Genomic DNA, 22,438 nt, shown 5'->3' on the forward strand with positions numbered 1-22,438 from the left:
CTTCGATTCAACAAGTATGCGCATCGAACCACAGCCTCTCTGCTTCTGCTGCGTTGCGGTGATGCTGAGCTTAGTTCTGGACTTAGGCTCCGCTGCATGTAGCGAAATTTCAGTGGATTGAGCGGCGCCAAACAGTATTGGTTGGTTCGGCTCCTTGACATAACCGTGGCACAACAGAGGTGGATGAGCTGTGGCTGCATGCGTCTATTTGTTAACTTGTTTGTGGCATCATGATACGTTGAAGAAAAGCCAACTTGCTGCCATCTTTTTTCCGCTAACCAATGCTTCGATGTAGCTCGATTTTCTCAATCCTCAAAGGAAGACAAAGTTATGAGATCATCATAACGCGATCTCAGCGAAAAAGGAAAGTAAAAGGGGGCCGGAATAATCAAAGGCGTCGAATTTCGGAATATGGGCGAAAACGCCGACCGCAGCACTCTATCTTCTCATTTCATTACCGCCGTTAGAGCAAGCAGCCTCAATTTGTTTTGAAAGCTGCCGGCTACTGCTTATTCATGGTTTTACTGCCACCTCACCCTCTCCGACTCTCACGTCTTTCTTCCCTTTAATGAAAGCCATACAGGAATCTGCTCTATGCAAGAACAGTAAATACTTATCCTGCGCGTTTGTGCAATTCTTTCGTCTTTTTCCCCTTCCTGTCAACGTTCATGCGTTGAGCAATGCTGCCAGCTGCGAATATCTACCGACTAATTCTGATTGTAGCCGGCGTTGTCGTGCTGCTCGGCAGCGCGGTGTCAGATGTTCGCGTTGGCGTGACAAGGTGTGGCGGAATCATCCCGATTGACAGTCAGTATCTTCTTGACCCTGTCTGGGCCTTTACAACCTTCCGAAACCGTATTGAAAGGTTAAGCAACGGCTCTCTCGTCTTCGAGAAAAGGTTTGTTTCTGAGAGACTCAAGGAGCAGATAGTGATGGAGTCTGGCACGGACCTCAGCAGTGTGACTGTGTTCGAGATTGTGCCGACGACTGGCAAAAGCACCGATGCTGCAGGTTCAAAAAGTGCCAGTGAGCTGTGCTCCGTCTCTCTCGACCCTCTGGCTGGCGCCATGGATGGTGTTGTCTCCCGCGGCGCGCGCCTCACTTTTCTCAACGCGGATCCTACAGAGAGTGAGGCGTGCTCTTCGGCTTTGAATGTCTCCCTGCAACCGCACCAGGGAAACGCAACCTGGGTTTACTTTGCCAGGGCCAAGCTCGCACACTCGAACTCGATCACATTGGTCAGCGCCTCCGGCGTCACGTGGCCGATGACGCTCACTTTCAGCTCTGAATGCGCAATTCAGCTGATTCTCCTCTTGAATCGGTATGGTGCAATCGACCGATGGTTTGTATGGATACCAACGACCGCCTACACTGGTGCAGTAGTGGTAATTCTTCTTCCCGTCGTTCTACTTCGTTCGCGACTTCCCATTCACCTCGCCGGGGTCTGCTTGTTTTTGGTTTTCCTAGGGTTTTTCGGCTCTTGCATTGGTCTTGTTGTCGAGCTGCTTCAATGGCAGAGCGCGGTGGGAAGGCTGTATCCTTTCCCAGACTCGGTCACGCTTTACTGCTGTCTTTGCCTGCTGTACACACTGCTGTTCGTGCCTGTTTTGTACCGCCAAGGAAACAACACAATCCTCTTTATGGGAGTAACTCGGCTCCTTATTTTTGGTCTCAACTGTGCCCTGTGCGTCGGTTATTGGATAATGGGTTTCGTAGTTTTGGGTTCTTTGGCAGTACTTCAGTATCTGGTCACCAATTTTATTCTAACCTACTACTATGCCTACGTTTCAGTGTACCTGCGACGTGCAGTGAAGGGAACTTCGTCCCTACCCAAGTTCTCGAACAACTTCGTGTATCTCTGGTGCGCGCCTGTCACACCGTTCGCATGCTGTGCGCTGATGTACTACGACTTGTATCTGCTCACTCACAGCAACGTTGAGCGCGATCCCGTGGCGGCTCGCATGCAAGATGTCGTTCGTATCTACAACGCCCAGCTGTCATTGCCGCTTCTGTTTGTTCAGAATGTGTATGGGGTCGCACTCCTAGCAACCGCTTGTGCTTATCACATGCCTTTTTTTACGCTTCTTTTTGTGGCTCTTCTCCTCTGGATCGTGCACTCCATTTACGTGGTTGAACAGTGCACAAAAGAGTGGGCACGGTGGCACCGGCGCGGCCGCTCTTTGGGATTTTGCGGGTGCCTTTCTATCTCTACCGCCATGACGGCACTCCTCTCCCTGGATTACGAAGCGAATGCGTCGCGAACAGCCAGTTTGTCTCCGCACAGTGTGCGACAAGCTCCTCAATCGAATCAGCACCAGAGAGGTATCGCCGCGTATCAGACAGGAGAGGCACTTTACACTCCTTCAGAAGAGAACGATAGCAGCGAAGTGGTTTCCCCGCCTTCTCCGTCTTCTTATCATTCGGGGGACAATCATCTGTCGACGTCCCAACGACGCCCCGCAAGTAACCCTGCAGGATCCACTACCCTGCCTACAGAGCGTATCAACGATGTTCTGGAGTTCTGGCCGAACAGCGTGGAAAGGTAGCGCTCATGCACGTTGTCGCCAAGCGTTGTCGTGGTTCCTTGACGGGACCTGCTTACTTGATTGAAGTACGATGCGCATGCTGGTTTGCACCTTTCCTTTGGCATTTGCATCGTCTGAGTTTTATACGTGGACTTCTTTTTCGGTCCCGTTCACCCCCCTTGCCGTTGCGTGTCGTCATAGAAAATCGAATCAAGGTCGTGGGCACAAACGCGCATTCTCGTGTACAGTGCAGAGATGGAAAAGGACCCCCTGCTCCGACTCCTTTCATCCTCTCAGGTCGAACACGTGAAGCACAGGTGGGGTGCTAAAAAGAGGTGCAACTACGCGTTCACCCCGAAGTGGCTGCCAACCCTCTGAACCATAATAATTACTAAAAGGATCATCGCAACACCATTCGAATCCACCACTGTTTTGCACGACTCTCTTTTCTTTGTTTCTATGAAATGCTTTGAACTTTTTTTGTTTGTCACACTCGCCACCCACGCCCGCCGACCGTTTGTGGCTAGAAGAGAACAGCCAGGAGTAGGAAGAACAGGTAGCAAATCTCACCGAGTCTTAAACCGCCATTGGCACGCCTGCACCACGGTGCTTAACGGCGTGTCTGCGTGCGCGCGTTGGAAGACGCGTGCATGCAGTCAGTGCGGGACTCTTTGGGCACAGCTCGTTTGCTGTGGCTTGGCGCTAGAGCTGCAGCTTGCTGGCATACTTGTTAGCCGTCAATGTGGGCGAGCTTTCTGGATCAAATCCAACAGCGGATTGAAGATGCTGTGGATCTCCTCGGCGATGAGGAGGCGGAAGACGTTGGGCGAGAGGATGCAGCACGCGTTGTGGTAGCCAGCCCTGCCGCTGACTCGAAGGGCTCCGTACTGCCTCAGCAGTGGGGGCGAGAGCAGCATGTTTCAGCCGAAAATTCAGACGGTAACGCTGGTGCAGAAGGATGGGAGGAGGACGAGCTGAGCGAGCTGGTAATCCCATCCGCTCCCCCAGAGTCAGGCTTGCGTGAACCCGCACCGGCAGCAACGGTGCCGCCAGCGCCTCCGACGCTGCCTTCGTCATCGGCCACACCCGGCTTCTCAGTGTTCATCCTGCCGCCGAAACCCGCGACGTTGTCTGACCCGACAGACGTGACTCCCTCTGCCACCGCAGCACCTCAGCTGGTGTCAGCTTCACGAGAAACAGGGCAGCAACACCCCAGTGCTGTTCCTAGCGACACCAATCCCTTGATAGCAGGGTCACCGCTTAAACCACAAGCGGAGGAGGTCACGACGCCACCTGAGGAGCTTGCAGCACCACCACCCGTGAGCACGTTGTCGGCGGAGTCGCCCTCGCTAGAGGGAGCCGACCTTCATTCCGGGTTGCTTTATGCAGAAGGTACCACTGCCGTGACTTCCAACCCGACTTCAGCGTCTTCGGCTGGCAAGCCCATTTCATCTACGTCGTTTCCCCCGTCTCCTTCGTTGCCTGCTGCAACCGGACCTTCACCGCCACCGCCGAAGGCGGTGGCGGGGGAGTTCAGCGACATAGGGCAGCTGCTTCGATTCCAGCAGCAGTTGGCAGAGGAGATGGAGAATGTGGCTAAGCTGCAGCGTCAGAACGCATCCTTGAAGGACCGCGTCTCTACGCTTGAAGAGCAGCTGGCAGGTGCCACATCCTCCCTTGCGCGCACTGGGGACAGTGAGCAGCAGATATCGCTGCTGATCGAGAGGCTCGGAAAGGAGAGGGAGAGACACAAGGCACTGGCGGAGGAGCGGAACCAGCTGAAAGAGCACCTGCAGGATCTTGAAGAAGAGGTAGAAGAGTATCGCATTCGGGAAGAGGGCTGGATAAGTGGGCAGGAGCGGCAACAGGAGAACGAGATCGCCGCGCAGCAGCGCATTGCCCAGCTCGAGAATGACATGCGTTCTTGCAACGCCATCGTTGACAACCTCAGAACCCAACTTACGGAAGCGAAGCACCTAAACGGTGTCCTACAGAACCAGGTGGAAGAGCTGAAGGTGAGCTACTCCGCCCAGCTGGATACCGTAAAGGAGTCGAGCTCCGACACCGTGGATCAGCTTCGCCAAGAGGTGGAGCAGCTGCGCAGCTCTTTGCAGAATCTGTCGACAGAGTACGACACGCGAACAGCAGAGCTGGAGAGTGAGGTGCAGAACGCAAACATGCACGCCCATCAAGCAGAGGCCCGTCTGAGTGAGATGGCGCTTGGTTCTGTCAACACACTGCAGGATCTCCGAAGTGAACTCGAGGATTCCCAGCGCAGCAGCGCCACCTGGAAGGCTGAGGCGCAGAAAACGCGCCACGAGTATACGACGCTACTCGAACAGTATGCATCACTGAAGCGGTCTCGAGCGGCAGCAGAGGCCGATTTGCGCGACCGGCTCAGCTACGAGTCTAACACAGTGTCTGCTCTGCGGAAAGGCATCCGTGAGTGGGAAGATCGATATCTGGCGCTGCAGGAATCGGTGGGCGCGACGCAGACGGAAATAGAGGAGCAGCGAAAGACAATCATGCAGCTGGAATCCACAATTCAAAAACTGAAGGCGTCCGGCGCTGACATGCTGAGCCAGTCTCAGAGCGAAGTCCTCGTGAGTACGAACGCGCCGCCTGTGAAGGCTTCGTTGTCGGAGCCTTCACTGTCAGGATCACCTTCGAACGAGATACTGGGGGCGCGGCTAATGTCAGCTCCCCCACTGAACCCCTTCATGAGCATGAAGCGGCCAGCTTGGAACGATTCGAGGGACCGCAAAACGCGTGAGCGACTCGAAGAGGAGGTAGTGCGGCAGTCCGCCGAACTGGAGCGCGTCCGGGCCGCAGCCGCTGACGCCGAAGTCTGGAAAGCAAAGTACGATCGCCTGCAAGAGGAGCACGACTTGCTGCTTCAGCTGTATGGACAGCTCGAGGAAGATGTCGGTGCGTTGAGGAAGAACGGCGCTGGGATTTTGCCTGCTGATGCTGCCGCTGCCTCTTCCGCTTCCGGCTCTATATCTGCCGCTGCTGCGCCTTAGCGTGCTGCACTGAAGAGATGGCGGAGGAATCTAAGGGGTGGGGGGCAGAAAGGACAATTACGGAAGGACATTGTGCGGTGAAGAGAGGAAGCTGCTTTACAGCAGCGCATCTTGAGACGGCTGTTGGGTCCATCTGCTCAAAGGCACCGAGCGTTCAACCGGAGCGATGGTCTTCTTATGTTCCTTATTTCTGTTCATGGGCTGCCTTTACAGCGTACTTGCATCTTCCCTCCACCTTTGCCACACTCGCCCCCACTTCTCATCTGTTTCTGTGCGTACTTCATGCTGGCACTCGACTTTTCTACTGTGACGCCCCATTTACCTTGCAAGGGAGAGAAAGGAGGCGGGGGGGGGTGCTCATGGAGCTGCTTCGAAGTCTCTGGGCACTTGTCAGCCACAGTGCGCTCCTTCAACCCTTGTGCGGCTTCTCGCTACGCCATTATCTCGTCGTTTGCGGAGCGTATAGACAGCGCGGACATCAACAACAGCCGTATGGCTGTGCGCATTGTGTGCAAAAAGTCACAAGCGAGTGGCGCAGACGTGTGCTTTGCCCTCCTGCGCAGTGCGCATGTGATGATGACGGTTGCTACGAACAAAAAAGATAAGGGGGAATTGTCAGTGGTGCTGCTTGGGGTACCCTCTGGATATTCCTTTTTTTTTTCACCTTATCACTCCTGCACTGTGTCTTGTCCCCCTCCCCCCTCCTGCGTCATCCTCTCAAGTAGTGATGGTTGGCGGTAGAGGTGATGGTGCCGATACCCCTGCTGCTTTCCTCATCCTCGTTTATTCCTCACCGCTGTTCTCTATCTGGCACTCTCAACCCTGTCTTGTTGCCTCTGACTCCCGAGGACGGCGAGGCCCTTACCTCTCTGTCTCTCTCGCTCTCGATGCACCATACCGCTTGAAGGAAAGGCTGCGCACCCTTGTGTGCAGAGGAACCTTGTATGCACAAACACACACACACAGCGGCACTAACACTGCTGCTTGACAACACTCCGCTCCATAGCAGATGAAAGGACAGAGAACAAACAGGTAAACCAGACACACACGAAGGTGCCCACCAAGCGAGTCATCACGGGCTCCGCCTTAATCTCTTCGCGGGTGGCCTCTCCAGAGTGTTTCCTCTGCTGCGCCACCCCGCCTTCTTCGCTTTCAGACACGCTTCTCTCTCCGTTGTTTCCTCCATCCTACCTTTGCTCAGGTGCCTCAGTGGAGTCTCTAGTAGCGCCTTCTGTCATTCCGTCCCTGACGGGGGATTCCGGGACGAAGCTGGCGCTGAGTTGTTTGGCAGCGGGGGCTGTGGTGGCGGGCCTCCTGCTCTTTTCGACCCTCTTGTGCGAAAACTGGAGGTGCTGGCGACTGCGACTCGGCAGAAAGTCGCGAGTGGCAGCTATGTCTCCAGCGGCAGCTACAACGCACTCGACAACGAAACCGTATGCTCCGAATCGCAGCAGCATTCCAGAGACCCGCAGCCGTGCCCCAAATGGCACGCGTGCCTCCGCTGCGGACGAGGTGACTCTGTTGACGGCCCCACAGTTTGCGAAGTCCACAAAGGACACCCGAAGCTCCGCGCGGCAGCAGGAGGAGCAACTCAGCGATTTGTTTGTGCTGATTCGGCATGGAGAGCGGCAGGATCACGTTGATCGTGCGTGGAAAGGCAACGCACTTCTCCCCCTCTACGACCCGCCTCTGTCAAACGCTGGCCGGATGCAGAGCTTTGAGACGGCGCTTAGGTACTTCGCACTCCGGCAAGAGAGGAAGGTGGAGAAGCGCATCCGCGGCACGTTCACGCTCTTTCTCGTTTCCCCATTTCACCGGTGTATCGAGACCGCAGCGGTTATGAACGTCATCGCGTTTGAGGGAAGGCTACCAATGTACGTGGAGCCTCTCTTGTCGGATTGGCAGCAGGCGAAGGTGTTTCGCACCGCTCCCGTACTGGGAGGCTCGTACACGACCAGCGGGAGGCCCGGCTTGCCCGGCGCAAAAGGCGATCGGCTCCTTTTCCGACCACAGGTGGAGGCGCTTCGCGCGACGCTCATCCCGTTCCTGAAAACGCGCGCAGCGGAAGAAACCGAGCTCCTCGCTGAATACAACATCGGTGCTGAGGTGGCGAGCGCATGGCCCACGGTGGCGGAGGAGTGGCTAAACACGCACACCGCGCTTCCCGTCTGGACCTGCGCCGCGACGACGAGTGCCATTGAGGCAAAGGCCGCCTCGCGGTCTGACGGCGCCAGTGATGTGCGCGCGACAAGCCGAAGGGCTGCAAAGAGCTCGCAGCCTTCTCCACGAGATGCCTCGAATGAGGGGTATCGCGGCTGCGGCGTGACGCACCCAGAGGGCAAGTCGGACCTGCTCCGGCGCTGCGAGCAGGTGATGAGCACGCACTTTCTCCGGTGCGCCGCTGTCGAGTCAGATACTATGGTGCCTTTGGCAATCCAGACTGCCGTGGCCGCGGAGCGAAAGACGCGTTTGCCCAAGTATTTTCAGATTTGGGCAGAGCGCACAGAGGAGAACCGCGAGTCTGCCGGGCCGCCGGCGCTGTTGCCACCGATGCATATCATGGCCATCACCCACGCCGACGTTGTGTCCACGCTCTTGGAGGTGTGCTGCCCCAAGTATCACGACAAGGGTGCCGGCTATTCGGTGCCCTACTGCAGCGTCACGACGCTTAAGCGACACAACAACTACTACCGCATCCCAACAGCAGAGGAGCGGCGACGACGAGAAGCGAGTGTCAGCACTCTCGCACCTGCTCAAAATCGAGGAAAGTGTTATGCAAAGAAGAAAGGCAACACGCCATCATTCAAGAATCAGCTGACGACTCCGATTAGGACAAGACCACTCTCGCCATTGCCCGTGGAGTGGAATGTGGAGGCTGTCGGCTCCATCGACCTGCTGCGCACTCGCATTGTGATTCAGTACACCAAGTAGAGGAGATGGCGTGGACCGGAAGGCGCTAGCGCACACGTGCGCCGCCGCGCTTGGAGTCACGCAGCCATTGCTGACTTGCTCTCTGTTTCATCCGAGCCATGGAATATGTGTGCGCGCATGTATGTGACGGCGGCTGCACTGGAAGTGGAGATGATCGCATCTTCCTCTCTCCTTCGTGTGCCTGTTTTTCTTGTCTTATTCTGCTTGTGTGCGTCGCCTCTACAGCTCACGGCAAAAAAAAAGGCGTGAGTGAGCGCTGCAGTTCGGGCGGCACACAGGCAAACATGTCGGGGCAGATGCCATGAAAAGTACGGTACCGCTCGTTTCTCAGCACGAGCACCATGAGAAGGCAAACCCGTGCGTACAAAACGGCCTCTCCTCCGTCTGTGCGTGTGCCTTGAAGGGTCGCAAAGAGGGGGGAGGGGGGGGGGGGCGGCATTTCGAAATTGGTGCCTCCTTGTGTGCATATGCGTGCATTTCTTCGAAAGGTGCTTGCGCCGTTATGCCTCAGCGACGAGAGGCGGCGTGAGGCAAGTAGGAGCATCGCCAGACGACCAGAGAAAAAGTGAAGCGCAAAAGCAAACACACACGCACACATGCGGTTGCGTGTTCGTCTCGTATCTCTTATTATTATTGCCTTTCGTTCGTTTGTCTTCAAGTCCCGCATCTCCTTCCCTCCGCGATTGTCGCGTCCCGCGCCGGTATGCTCTGGTCTTCTTCTTAAGCTTTCTCTGTTCGTCTCCTCCTCTGGTATTCCCTTTCGTGTCTCACTCGGCTCTGCACACGCCACGTTAGTTTTCTCAGGTCAGCTTCAAAGCTGTTTTTAGCTCTCTCACACCACTGACACACACATACACACACACGCGAGAAACAACAACAACAAAAACAGCGACCCCTCTTCCCTCGAGAGATCAGCAAGCAGAAACAACTGCAACAGTAGCTGCGCGGTATTCTCTCTCTTCCGCCTTGGTCTTCTGTCACGCGCGCCGTCTCTGCTCGGCGCCTGACAGACGCCACAGAAAAGTAAACAGCAAAGAAACATAACGAGGTGTGTCTTTGCAGCGGCCCATAGGCACACGATCACACGTACGCGTACGCGTGTACGAGGTGGCACGGAAAACACATGCAAAGCTCATCACTACAAAAGAAGCGTCCGCTCATTTTATTTTCTGCTCATCCTTTTTGTTTGCGGCTCTGAGGACGCAGCGGTCCATCATTACGAAGTGGCAAGTTGTCTTCCCCCTCATCCCTTTCTTGTTGCCGCCTCTTGCTTTCCGCATTGCCGGTAACAAAAGACGTCCTTCCACCAAGGGAAACGCACCCAACCTGCTCCACGCACGCACACGAGAACAAAACACAGAAGGAAAGCTCAGGCAAAAAAGTAAGAGGAAAGAAAACAACAGCAAGGCATACGAAAAAAGAAAGAAAACAACGAAAAGAGTTGTCACCACCGCTGGCTGAAGGGGATATTGTTGCGTGCATAGATCTCTCTATTATTTCCGTCTTTCGTCTCCCCTTCTCTGTTTTGTTTTGTGGCTTCTCTGGAGCTCAGACTGCCTCAGTCATCCTCTTCCCACCTCCTCGCCTGTTACGTATTTGGTGTTTTGTTCTTTTTTTTGTCTCCACGCCGTGCTGCTTTCGCTCTTCTCAGTAGGGCAAGAGAAAAAAGGGAAAGGGGACGTCTGCCCTCCTCCTCTGCCTTTATTTGTTTCAGTCGCGTGCGTTTCTTGGCGTTGCTGCTTGCAGACACCGTCGCTTGCCTTCTGCACTTACTCGCTGTTTGTGTTTCTTTTTCGCTCTTCGAGGTTGTCTCGCTGGGCATCAAGTCTGTGTGGAACCACAGGAGACCATGCAATCCTCTGGTCCCCCTGGAAAACCGCCGTGGGGCGGAGGTCGCGGCCCCTGGGGCGCCAATAACAGCAGCGCCAACAACGCTGTCGTTCAGCCATCCTTTCACGACAGGAGCACCAGAAGAGGCCCCAGCGGAAAGATCAACACCACCAACAACAGTGGCAACAACAACAACCAACCTGCAAAGCAGAGCCACGCTCACGACAGCACGGCAGAGCAGAGCATCCAAAGCGGAGATCCGATGGGCAGCCCAGCGGATCGGAAGGCGCCTGATGTACAGGCCCGTGACGTGGGGGGCTTTTACGGGAAGGAAAAGCCAACTGCGAGCTCTCGCTCGCAGCAAGGAAATCGTGGCCATGCCACCGCCAGCGTGGGCAGCGACGGCGGCGCAGGTGCTGTGGGGACCAGTGCGGCGATCGATGCCACGCTGAAGCGTCTGACGGTGCTTCTCAACCGAAGGTTCTTCCACTCCAATCAGCAGCAGGGGGTGTCGCATCAGCAAAACTCTGTGGCGCAAAGCAGCTTGTCAGAGGATATCTTTACGGGTGGCGTGCAGACGAACAGCTTCGTGTCCGAGTGCATGCAGGCGCAGAGGCCCGTGGCGCTGCTCACCCACTCTGGCGAGCCGCTGTCGCCGCGCGGCGATCGCGTCGGTGGATCTGGCCGCTCGGCGTACCAGGCGCAACGCAAGATTTCGCTGGATATGCTACTCTCCAGCGTTGACGATATCGTGTCACAGGTATACGTGAACTTTGACGAGGATCTCACCAAGGTGCTGCTCAACGCACTCGATCGCGTCACTGCGTGCGACACACTGGATCAGAGGGAGCGAACAAAGGTGCGCGTGATCGACGAGCTGCTTGAGGTGCTCGGAGACAAGCATTACGACCTGCTGCAGTGCGTTATGTACCGCCCTCGCGAGGTCTTCCTCCGGCTCCTGGAAGAGTTCTGCACCTTGGAGGATGCCGGGGATGCCACGACGAGCCAGTCCTCTAGCGGCCCGAAGGGGCTGACGGTGCGCTTCGTGAAGAACAATCAGCGCTCGCAGGGGCAGGATGTGGTGATCAACGACGCGGGCAAGCTCACCGACCAGAAGTGGCTTGCCCACATGAACAGGCGCTACCGTGTCTTGATGCAGGAGTCCGAGCTGGATGAGCTCTTTAAGCGGGACTTCAGCGTGACCGGGTCCATTATGCCGACAGGCGCTACTGTCACCAAAAAGTCGGGGCACGTGCGCATCCACATTCCCCCTCCAAGGCAGGAGATCTTACCTGAGAGCAAGCGCGTCTGCGTTGCGACGTCCCTGCCAGAGTGGACACACCCAGCCTTTCTCTCCATCACGCACCTCAACACGATTCAGACAACGATCTTTGAGACAGCGTTTCACACATCGCAGAACATGCTGGTGTGCGCGCCGACGGGTGCGGGTAAGACGGTGTGTGGGCTGCTTGTGATGCTGCGGTGCATCAGCGAGCACTTTGAGGGCGGTGTGCTGGATCGAGACTTCAAGATCATCTTTGTTGCCCCAATGAAGGCGCTCGCGCAGGAGATGGTTGAGAACTTCTCGCGCCGCCTGGCACCGTTCATGATAAAGGTGCGCGAGCTTACGGGCGACATGCAGCTGACCAAGCGGGAGCTGGCGGAGACGCAGGTGATCGTGACAACGCCGGAGAAGTGGGACGTCATCACCCGCAAGCAGAGCAACGAGGAGCTGGTAAGCCAAGTGCGGCTCATCATCATGGATGAGATTCATCTCCTGAACGAAGAGCGCGGCCCGGTGCTAGAGGCGTTGGTCGCGCGCACACTGCGGCACGGCGAGCTGAATCCGGAGCAGCGCGTCCGTCTGGTGGGCCTCTCCGCCACGCTGCCCAACTACAAGGACGTGGCGAACTTCCTGCAGGCGGACTTGCGGGAGGGTCTGAAGGTGTTCGGCCCGGAGTATCGCCCTGTCCCGCTGGAGCAGACATTTATTGGCCTGCAAAACACATCTGGGGCGCAGAAGCGCAACAAGGAGTTCGAGCTCGATCGCCTGGCGTATGAGGAGGTGGTGAAGAATGTGCGGGAGGGGCACCAGGTAATGGTGTTTGTGCACTCGCGGAAGCAGACGGTGGGGCTGGCCAAGTACTTTATCGAGGAGTCGACGCGCCGTGGGGAGGAGCACCTGTTTCAGTACAAAGGTGTCATGCCCTCAGCGATCGAGAAGAAGGGCCGCACGCTCCAGGGACGCGACTTGACCTCGTTATTCGCCGCGGGCTTTGGCGCGCACCACGCCGGCCTCGTTCGCTACGACCGCACCACTACCGAAGGCTTCTTCAGGGACGGGTACTTGCGAGTGCTGTGCTGCACGAGTACCCTGGCGTGGGGTGTGAACCTGCCGGCGCACACGGTGGTCATTCGCGGCACGCAAATGTACGACCCCAAGCGCGGTGGCCTCGTCTCCATTTCGGTGCTGGATGTGATGCAGATCTTCGGCCGCGCTGGTCGTCCGCAGTTCGACACGAGCGGACATGGCATCATCATCTCAGATGACAAGGAGGTGAGCCACTTCCTCCGGCTCATCGCACACGCCCTGCCTATCGAGAGCCAGATGCAAGGTAAGCTGTGCGACCACCTGAACGCCGAGGTGAACGCCGGCACGATATCCTCCGTGATGGAGGCCTCCTCGTGGCTGGAGTACACGTACATGTGGCAGCGGATTCGGGTGAATCCGCTGACGTACGGGCTGAAGGTGAACAATGTTCGCAAAGACCCGGAGCTCAAGACAGTGCGGTACAGTATGATCAACACTTCGTTCACCGAACTCGCCATTGCGGGCATGGTGCGCTACAACCCGGAGACGGGCTCGGTGGAGAGCACCGATCTCGGCCGTCTCGCGAGCCACTACTACATCACCTACGAGAGCATCAGTATATTCAACGAGAAGATGCGCCGCCCCGATGACACGTGGATCGACGCGTTGGACATGGGCACCGCCATGAACATCGCCGCCTCGGCAAAGGAGTTCAGCCAGCTGAAAGTGCGGCAGGAGGAGCTGGATGAGCTGCAGAACCTGCACCAGCTGCTGCCGAAGCAGGTGCGTGAGTACCGGGTGAGTGGCGAGAGCGCCGACGAGACAAGCACGCAGTGGAAGGTGACGACGTTGCTCAAGGCGTACATTAACCGCCTTTCTGTTGAGACGCATTCTCTGTCCTCCGACATGTTGTACGTGCTGCAGAACATGCCCCGCATCTGCCGCGCCCTCTTCGAGATTGAGCTGGAGCGTGGCCACCCCCTCACCACGTACACGTACTTGACGTTGTGCAAGTGCATTGAGCACCGCTGCTGGGACTTTGAGCACCCGCTGATGCAGTTCGCGAATTGGAGCCACCGGGTGAACATCACAGACGCGGTGTGGATGAACCTGAACAAGTGCAACCCGAGCATGCAGCTGCTGCAAGAGATGACGGCGAAGGAGGTGGGGGAGATGGTGCACAACGTGCGCGCCGGTCGCGACATTGCCGATCTGGTGTCGAAGTTTCCCTCGGTGAACATCGACATTGATGTGCAGCCCATCACCCGCTCCATCCTGCGCGTCAAGGTAACGATTGAGGCGGATTTTGTGTGGAGTCGCGACTTGTCCGGCAACTCCGAGGTGTTCTGGCTGCTGGTGGAGGACCAGGACAACCACTTCATCTTCCACCACGAGTCGGTCACGCTCACACGCAAGGAGGTGGAGACCGGCACGCCGCACGTGGTGAATCTTGCTGTTCCGATTGTGCCCCAGTACGACATGTACGCGGTGCGCCTCTACAGTGACCGCTGGATGGGCTGCAAGGAGGACTACACCTTCTCCATCGGCCACCTGCACCTTCCGGAGGACTCGCAGATGACGACGAAGCTGCTGCCGCTGAGCCCGCTTCGGCTGCACGTGATCCCGGAGGAGTACCATGCTATGTACCGAAACTACCGCCAGTTCAACGCGGTGCAGACGCAAATCTTCTACACCATGTTTCACACAGACCAGAACGTCTTCCTTGGTGCGCCGACGGGCAGTGGTAAGACGATTGCGGCAGAGATGGCCATCCTCCGCGTGTTTGAGCAGTATCCCGGGAAGAAGGTGGTGTATATTGCGCCGCTCAAGGCCCTTGTGAAGGAGCGGCTGCGTGACTGGAAGGCCCGCATGATGCTTGTGGGGCGCTCCGTGGTGGAGCTGTCGGGTGATGCGACGCCGGACATTAGCGCGCTCGCCAAGGCGGACATCTTGTGCACGACTCCGGAGAAGTGGGATGGCATTTCGCGTAACTGGCAGGTGCGCAGCTACGTCACGGCCGTGAAGCTGGTTGTGTTTGATGAGGTGCACATGCTGGGCACCGACCGTGGTCCGATTCTGGAGGTGATTGTGAGCCGCATGCGCTACATCGGGTGGAACCGGAAGGCGCCGATCCGCTTGGTAGGTCTCTCCACGGCCGTCTCGAACCCGGGCGACCTGAGCTCGTGGCTTGGTGTGGAGAAGAAGTGGGCCGTGTTCAACTTTGACCCGTCAGTGCGTCCGGTGCCGATGACCGTGCACATTGCGGGCTACCATGGCAAGAACTACTGCCCCCGCATGGCCACCATGAACAAGCCGACGTACAACGCCATTTGCGAGAAGAGCCCAACGCAGCCGGTGATTGTGTTCGTCTCGTCGCGGCGGCAGACGCGACTGACGGCCATGGCCCTCATCGGCTTTCTGCTGATGGAGGGCAACACGGCCAAGTGGGTGCACATGAATGTGGATCAGGTGCAGGAGTACACCTCAAAGCTGGATGACCCGTACGTGAAGCACTGCCTGCAGTTCGGCGTCGGCATCCACCACGCCGGGTTGCTGGAGGGCGACCGCACGATTGTGGAGGAGGCCTTCCTGTCAAATCGCATTCAGGTTCTGGTAGCGACGTCGACCTTGGCGTGGGGTGTCAACTTCCCTGCGCACATGGTTGTGGTGAAGGGCACCGAGTACTACGACGCCAAGACAAACTCCTACGTGGACTTCCCGATCACGGATGTGCTGCAAATGATCGGCCGTGCCGGGCGTCCGCAGTTTGACACGGAGGGCGTGGCCCAGGTGCTGTGCCACGAGCCGAAGAAGGGCTTCTACCGCAAGTTCCTCTACGACCCTTTCCCGGTGGAGAGCGCGCTGCACAAGCAGCTGCACGTCCACATCAATGCCGAAATTGTGTCGGGGACGATCAACACTCGTCAGGATGCAGTGAACTACCTGACGTGGACCTACCTCTTTCGCCGAATTGCACGCAACCCCTCCTACTACGGCCTGGAGGACGGCTCTCCCAAGGCGGTCACCATCTTCCTCTCCACCCTGGTGAAGGGCGTGCTGGCGGACCTTGAGCGGTGCGGCTGTATTGAACAGCCGGATGCAATGGACGAGGATGCAGACCCGGATGCGATTCAGTACACCGTCCTAGGCAAGCTGTGTTCGTACTACTACATCTCCCACATCACGGTGGACTTGTTCAACCGCAACATCGAGCCGGATCACTCCTGCGGCGAGCTTCTGCGTCTCCTGTGCGACGCGGAGGAGTTCAACGAGTTGCCGGTGCGCCACAACGAAGACAAGCTGAACATGGAACTGGCGCGTCAGCTGCCGCTGCCTGTCCGCGACGCAGAGGCGGACAGTCCGCATGCCAAGGCGTTCCTCCTCTTCCAGGCGCTCTTTGAGCGTGCGCCGATGCCTATCACTGACTACATTACAGATCAGAAGTCCGCCATGGACAACGCAGTGCGTGTGATTCAGGCCATGGTGGACGTGGCCGCCAACAACGGCCACCTGTACGCCGCGCTGCGTTGCATGACGCTCATGCAGTGCATGGTGCAGGCCCGCTGGTGGGACGATAACTCTCTGCTGCAGATCCCGAATGTAGTCAAGGCGATGCTTCCGGTGATTGAAAAGGAGTGCGACGGGGTGCGTCACGCGGCGGAGCTGGCGAACCGCCCGTTGGCAGTGCTGCAGAAGTTCCAGAAGGTGCTCGAGATGCCCGTATTCGGGCTGCGAGAGCGGGACGTGAACGAGTCGATGGAGGCGGTGCGCGGGCTGCCGCTCATCCAGGTCGACCTCACCATTCAGCAGCAGCATCCTGCTGCAGCGGAGGAAATGAATGCGGAAGACGAGGAGACCGTCGTGACGTACGAGCTGGCGGTGCATCTGCAGCGGCTTTCCTTCGGACAGAAGAGCGTCATCGCGCCGCACTTCTCGAAGGCCAAGGATGAGCAGTACTGGGTAGTTGTCGGCCACGAGCCGACAGGCGAGCTTGTTGCGTTGAAGCGTGTGAATCGGCTGCGACAGAGCAGCACGGCGACGCTGCGGATCGACTGGGACGAGGACTGGGTGCAGTACAGCCCCGACGGCACCGTGGAGCTGAATCTGTATCTCGTGTGTGACTCGTATATCGGCATGGATCAGCAGTACAGCTTCATCCTTCCTCAGTTCAAACTGAGCTGCTGCTCCGGCGGCGCAGAAGGGAGTTGCTAGGAGTACCTTCGAGTGCATTGTGAATGGCAAGATCGTGCTGCACGAGCACGAGCACATAAACGTGCATACACACATACACACACACACACAGACACACCAAGACGTATATGCTCTTCCTTGTGTAAAACGGGTGTGAGTATCCACACCAGCAGTATGTGCGGTCGCTGCTGCTTGCGTCACTTGAAGGTACGGCACGCGGAGTCACTGCGGTTGACATCTCGGGCACGGGCAGAGAGCACTTGAGGTCACAGTGAGGGGCGTCGCTCCCTTCCCAGCATCTATGCTGCTCTTTCGACTCACGACTCGTCCGGGGCACCTGTCACTGCCACGGCGCCCCAGCACACACACGCACACAAATTTCTGTTCATGCCCATGCAGCATCCGCTGATGGGACTACACGCTTTTACCCGCATGAATAGCGCACTGCTCGCCTTTTTCTATCCCTCACTGTTCCTCATGCTCTTCCTCGCTGCCCTGTGTCTGTTTTCCGCGCCCACGCCCTCCCCCCGACCCAAATCACCCGCGCAAACGACGCACCCCAACGCCCACAACGGCCAAACACGAACTCGTGGGAAAGTAGAGCCGGCCCAGAAGGCACGCTGCCAAAGAAGGCGCAAAGCAAAAAAATGGTCCGCTTACATCTCCTTGGATACGAATAGCGTCATGCACTTACGCGGCGTGGCGGTGTTACGCGCTGCACGTCGTGCCTATCCGCACGTCGCCATCACGGGTCGGTGCTTCCTCTTGAAGCCTCGCCGGCATGCGCCTCTTTCGACGCCGAGCCAGCAAGAGTCGTTATCCTTGCTGCACGACATGGAGTGCGTGGAGCTGACGCCGTCGGAGTCGGGCACGATCAACCGGCGCGGTGCTGTTCCTGCAAATCTCGCCGGTAACAGCTACTACGCGCGGCGGTACAGCACCCAGGGTGGCGCACGTCGCGGCACCTTGGACGCGACAGAGCCCCATGTGCAGTTTCACAGCGGCGACCTGGTGCTGTACCTGCGTCTCTCTGCAGTGCCACGAGAGTTGTCCAACAAACGCATCGTGGATGTGACAGGCATACAGACAAGTTTTCACAACGTCTCTGAGCGACACAGTAAAGCCCTCGCCACGGTCGAGGAAGCGATGCAGACAATGCACCTACACGACGGGCATGAGGTGCCTGCTCTGCAGCGTGGTGACGTGAACCTCGTACGATTGCAGCCGAGGTGCGTGTACATCTCCCCGGCGCCGCCACACTCTTCTGCCGCAGGTGAAGCTGTTACAGTGGACCTGAGACACCTGTCCTCCGCACTTCGACCGCTGAGCAACCCAGATGTGCTTTTGGCACAGGCGCGGCGGCTGTCCTTCCGGTCTGAGATGGAAGCCGTGCAAACGGCGCAGGTCATGGCATCGTTTGTTACGGAGCTGAGAGGCGGCGGCGCTGTGCCTGGAGGTTGTGGATCTTCTGTTGGTGTCTTAGGCTCCGCAGCGGTGCTGAGACCGGTGGTGCGCGACGGCTACTTAGTTGCCATGACGCTGTGTCCTCCCCGCGACACCGCTCGAGGGTCCAGGAGACGCTGAGCAGAGGCGAAACGATGATTTGCAAGGATCACCAAAGGCGATGACCTCAGCAACTGCGCGAGGAGCCACACCTTCTTTGACGCGACACGTGCCTTTCTCAGTGTTTGTGCGTGGGTGCACGAATGATTTTGGGCAAGCTGTTGCGTCCATCTCTATTGGCAGTCATTCCCAGAGGAAATTGTTCTCTCATGCTTGTAACTCTGCTGAATGTATCCCACTGCGTTACCGTGGAGGCGCTGTCGCACCAAATGCAGGAGGACGGAGGTGACGCTCTTAGAAGCGTGTGCGCGTTGTGCTGTCGTATGCACGCGCGCACGCGCCCTCCCCGTATTCTCCATTTCTTCTACCTGCGGGCTCCATATTTTGCGGTGCTTTCAGAGATCTGTTTTCCACCTTCCTCTCCCTCCTTCTCCGACCACCCCACCACTGGGCTTCGCTGCTCACCTTCCCGCATGTGTGTCTCTTTCTGTGTGTGTGTGCGTGTATTGATGCCTCCGTGTCTTGATTGTGCATTGGCATCCAACACCTAAACGCCTTCTTTCCCTCCTCTTATCGCTGCACACATCGCCGCAAGAAAGGACTCTCGCTCGCCTCTTCTTGTGCACATCCGACACACACACAGACACACCGACGGAGAAGCAGTAGGAGCAGGAGGAGTGGGTTTGCTGTCCGTCCACCGCCTCCACCTCTCCACGCCTTCCTGGAACAGCCGCTTTCGTGTCTCTCTCTCCCTCCCTTTTCTTTGCTCGACCCTTTCACATCGTCTCGGCACTCGGGCTGTATTGCCTGTTCCTTCCCCTCCCTCCCATCTCTTCTGCGTAGCCCCCCCTTCATCGTCTATAAGAATATTTGCAGACGGGAAGACGACACACACACACACACACACACACGTACAAAAATGCCGAGCGGCCCCAAGAATAACAAGTACATCAACCGCCACAGCGAGGAGGCGCGGCTGCGCGATGAGGAGCGGCGCATCGACTCCCGCGCGGCCCGCGAGGCGGCGAAGGAGGACGCGCGGTGGTCTGAGACGGACCCGAAGGTGTTGAAGAAGATGGAGAAGAAGCGAGAGATGGAGCAGAAGCAGGAGGCGAAGGCCACCCGTGACGCCGAGAAGAGGGAGCAGCTGGAGGAAGAGGAGCGGGAGATGAATGTGAAGGTGCCCAAGAAGGTGGCCCAGCGCCAAATCCAGAAGGACTTGGCGAAGATGCTGGCAGACTACGACAAAGAGCGCACCGCCCTTCGAGGCGGCCAGCATGGCGCGGTGGTCAAGCCGGAGAAGACGGAGGAGGCGCCGCTACCGTCTGGCAACGTGAACCGCGAACGGGGCGTGACTCTGCACGCGGCAGCGGAACAGGAGAGCAACACCATCAAAGCCTCTGGCACCGTGGCTGATGTGGTGGCGGCCTTGGAGAAGGGCGGCAATGCCAGCGGCGCTGCTGAGATACCTGACAACCGCCATATCGGCAAGCGTGCCAAGGTGCTCTATAAGGCTTTCTACTCAGAGCATCTGGAGCAGGTGAAGGGGGAGAAGCCGGGCCTTCGTCGCACCCAGTACAACGACATTATTTGGGAGATGTGGCAGAAGAGCCCAACGAATCCGTTTGTGATGCGCACCGAGAAGATCGCGCATGAGCGGCTGGAAGCGGAGCGGCGGTGGATGGAGGGTGACTCGGACGGCGAGGACGAGGAGGAAGGGGAGTTCACGAATGGCGGCAAGTGTGCGGCCAAGTAGGTGCCTCAGTGAACAGCATGCGTAGGTCAGAGAGAGAGAGCGTGAGGAGGTGGAGAACGAGAGAGGTACTGCGTGTGGTGTGCTGACACAGTGACGGCTGCAGATACAGAGAGACACACGCGCGTGCCTATTCGCAAGCAGCTCGGCCTTTCCCTTGTGGGCGCCTTCTTATACCCCCTTTTCTTTCTCCTCTTGTGTGTGTTACTTTTTTTTATTGTTGACTTCTCCCTTGACCGTACGCGCATCGCTCTGTTTCGCTGGCTGCAGCGTCCGCGCGATGAGTGGCCTCGGACTGTGATTCTCATTGCCCGCGCGCCCCTCCTTCTTTTCACACACACACACACAATAACAGATGAAGAGCGCTGGTGTCGAGGGGGGAGGAGCCTGCATGATTCGATCCACACCACGTGACATCTGCCACCGGTACCGTGATTTCTCTGCGAACCGGCTGCGGTCAGGCGGTAGGAAGGGTGAGGTGGGGTGGGGGCGTCAAGTGAGCCTCCCCTTCCCGTGTCTCTCTTCCTGCTGCTGCCTCTCCCTTTCTCTCTCTAGCACTGCGACTTCGTTGTTGCGGGCGCACGTGTGTACAGGCGTATGGGAGAGATCTCCCCCTCCTTGTCTCCTTATCTTACCAGAGTCGGCGCTGATGAGTTCATTTGTTTGCTTCCTCTTCAATTTTCCTTTCGGCACGGCAGACGCTTGCCGCCTCCGCCCTCGAGCGCAGGACCCTGGACGCGGCCCGCTGGGATCAAGACATGCAGTGCAGCCAGGTCCGTGCGGAGTCCGCCGCGCAGCGCGTACCCGACGAGGAGGCGAGGAAGGGCAGGAAGAGCTTGATAGGCGCATGACCCGATTCGGTGGCAGGACGGCTTGCCCCATGACGGCCAGGCGTTAGCGGCAGTGCCGCGGCGGCAGGTGATCGGTGGCTGTGTGGTTGTGCATGCGTATCCGTTTGCTGGCTTGTTCGCGGGTGGAATACGGACGCGTTGGACCGCTGAAACAATGCTTGCATTTCTGTTACCCCCCCTCGCTTCTGTTCCTCCGTTCCTCGTACTTCGCAGGTGCGACGTGTTTGTTGGACTGCATGGACGGCTCGGCTAATCGATGGCGATACTCCGCCCTCTTGTACACCGTCTCTCGTCTCTGCTCGAGCTCCCTCTTTGTGATTTATCCTACTGCGTCGAGCCCAACTCCAGCCAGAGCACCGACGCACACACATGGCCAGACCCACAGACTTCTGCAGCTCCTTGTTTTTTGTTTTTTTTCAGAGAGGCGCCTCTACACCAGCATAGGCGCACACGTTCTCCACACACACGCACAATGGAAAACAGAAAACGAAGCTGGACTCGAAAAGCGTTCACACACACACACACGCACACACACAGGCACACGTGCATCAATGACGGTATTAAACTCGTTCATATCGATGAGTGCGCGCCGTCAACTCTCTTCCTCCCCACCCCTCTCGTCCTTCCCTTGTGTCGGCGTCGGGGAGCAGTTGAGCCTCTCGGGTGATGGTTGATAGTCGAGGGGAACACAACGCATCATCTGCATTATCACCGCTGTATGTAGATATGAATATAATATAGTTATCGATTTCTATAGATTCCGGATGCTATCGTCTTTTCCTCTTTTCGTTGCAGAAAGTGAAGGGGCAGGCTCGTCAGTGTCAGCCTTCCTCGACGAACGGGCACCTACGCACGTGGGGGCCCACTGGCCTGCTTGCGTTTTCGCATCTGCAGCAGCGGCATTAAGGGTCGCGATGTTTATTGCTCATGAGATGCACGCACGTGAGGGGTGCTTGCTTCCCCGAGACTCACACGCATACATCCATGTTCCGGTAGTGCACGTGTTTTCCGTTCCCTCTTGGTCAGGGGCTCTCCTCCCTCTCTCCTAAGGCCGGACCAGGCGAGACTCGATAGGCCGAAGAGGGTGTGAGAGAGAGCGGCTTCCCACACACGCCCATGTCGTAAGCAGCCATGCACAGGCTAAGCAGACACATATGATGTGTGTGCTGAACGCAGCTTCTTATCCGTGGACAGACATGAACGTGTTGCGCGCGCGTAACTTCCGCCCTCGCATTCACCCGCGTCGATTTCCGTTTCGCGGAACAGAGATGGCAGAGGACTTATCCAGCTTGGCTTCCACGCATACCATTGCATGGCACGCGTGTGACACGTGGTGTAGAAAGCCAATATCATCGCCCATGCCCGGCTTCTCTCCTGCAAAACTTCCTCTCCTCGGACGCTGCAGCACCGGAGTTTCTCTGGCGCGAGATTATATATATATATATAACCCAAGTGCGTTT

The 22,438-nt window shown here is 57.5% G+C and overlaps 6 protein-coding genes across 6 annotated transcripts; all 6 read left to right on the forward strand.

Annotated features, from left to right (window-relative positions):
• Positions 1–1,067: 1,067 nt before the first annotated feature.
• Positions 1,068–2,546, forward strand: LINJ_13_0360 (conserved hypothetical protein; the record flags this gene model as incomplete). The annotated part of the gene is made up of 1 exon (XM_001464030.1): positions 1,068–2,546. The coding sequence occupies one exon, from the start codon at positions 1,068–1,070 to the stop codon at positions 2,544–2,546; it is 1,479 nt and encodes a 492-aa protein (XP_001464067.1).
• Positions 2,547–4,108: 1,562 nt separating this feature from the next.
• Positions 4,109–5,548, forward strand: LINJ_13_0370 (conserved hypothetical protein; the record flags this gene model as incomplete). The annotated part of the gene is made up of 1 exon (XM_001464031.1): positions 4,109–5,548. One exon carries the CDS (start codon positions 4,109–4,111, stop codon positions 5,546–5,548), a length of 1,440 nt encoding a protein of 479 aa, XP_001464068.1.
• Positions 5,549–6,940: 1,392 nt separating this feature from the next.
• Positions 6,941–8,479, forward strand: LINJ_13_0380 (conserved hypothetical protein; the record flags this gene model as incomplete). Its single annotated transcript, XM_001464032.1, has 1 exon — positions 6,941–8,479. One exon carries the CDS (start codon positions 6,941–6,943, stop codon positions 8,477–8,479), a length of 1,539 nt encoding a protein of 512 aa, XP_001464069.1.
• A 1,849-nt stretch (positions 8,480–10,328) lies between these two features.
• On the forward strand, positions 10,329–16,832 carry LINJ_13_0390 (putative RNA helicase; the record flags this gene model as incomplete). The annotated part of the gene is made up of 1 exon (XM_001464033.1): positions 10,329–16,832. One exon carries the CDS (start codon positions 10,329–10,331, stop codon positions 16,830–16,832), a length of 6,504 nt encoding a protein of 2,167 aa, XP_001464070.1.
• An 813-nt stretch (positions 16,833–17,645) lies between these two features.
• LINJ_13_0400 (conserved hypothetical protein) lies at positions 17,646–18,395 on the forward strand (the record flags this gene model as incomplete). The annotated part of the gene is made up of 1 exon (XM_001464034.1): positions 17,646–18,395. The coding sequence occupies one exon, from the start codon at positions 17,646–17,648 to the stop codon at positions 18,393–18,395; it is 750 nt and encodes a 249-aa protein (XP_001464071.1).
• Positions 18,396–19,293: 898 nt separating this feature from the next.
• LINJ_13_0410 (conserved hypothetical protein) lies at positions 19,294–20,130 on the forward strand (the record flags this gene model as incomplete). Its single annotated transcript, XM_001464035.1, has 1 exon — positions 19,294–20,130. One exon carries the CDS (start codon positions 19,294–19,296, stop codon positions 20,128–20,130), a length of 837 nt encoding a protein of 278 aa, XP_001464072.1.
• Between the last annotated feature and the right edge of the window lie 2,308 nt (positions 20,131–22,438).

The sequence above is a fragment of the Leishmania infantum genome, chromosome 13, assembly GCF_000002875.2.
Source record: "Leishmania infantum JPCM5 genome chromosome 13".
In the NCBI taxonomy this organism is placed as follows: domain Eukaryota; phylum Euglenozoa; class Kinetoplastea; order Trypanosomatida; family Trypanosomatidae; genus Leishmania; species Leishmania infantum.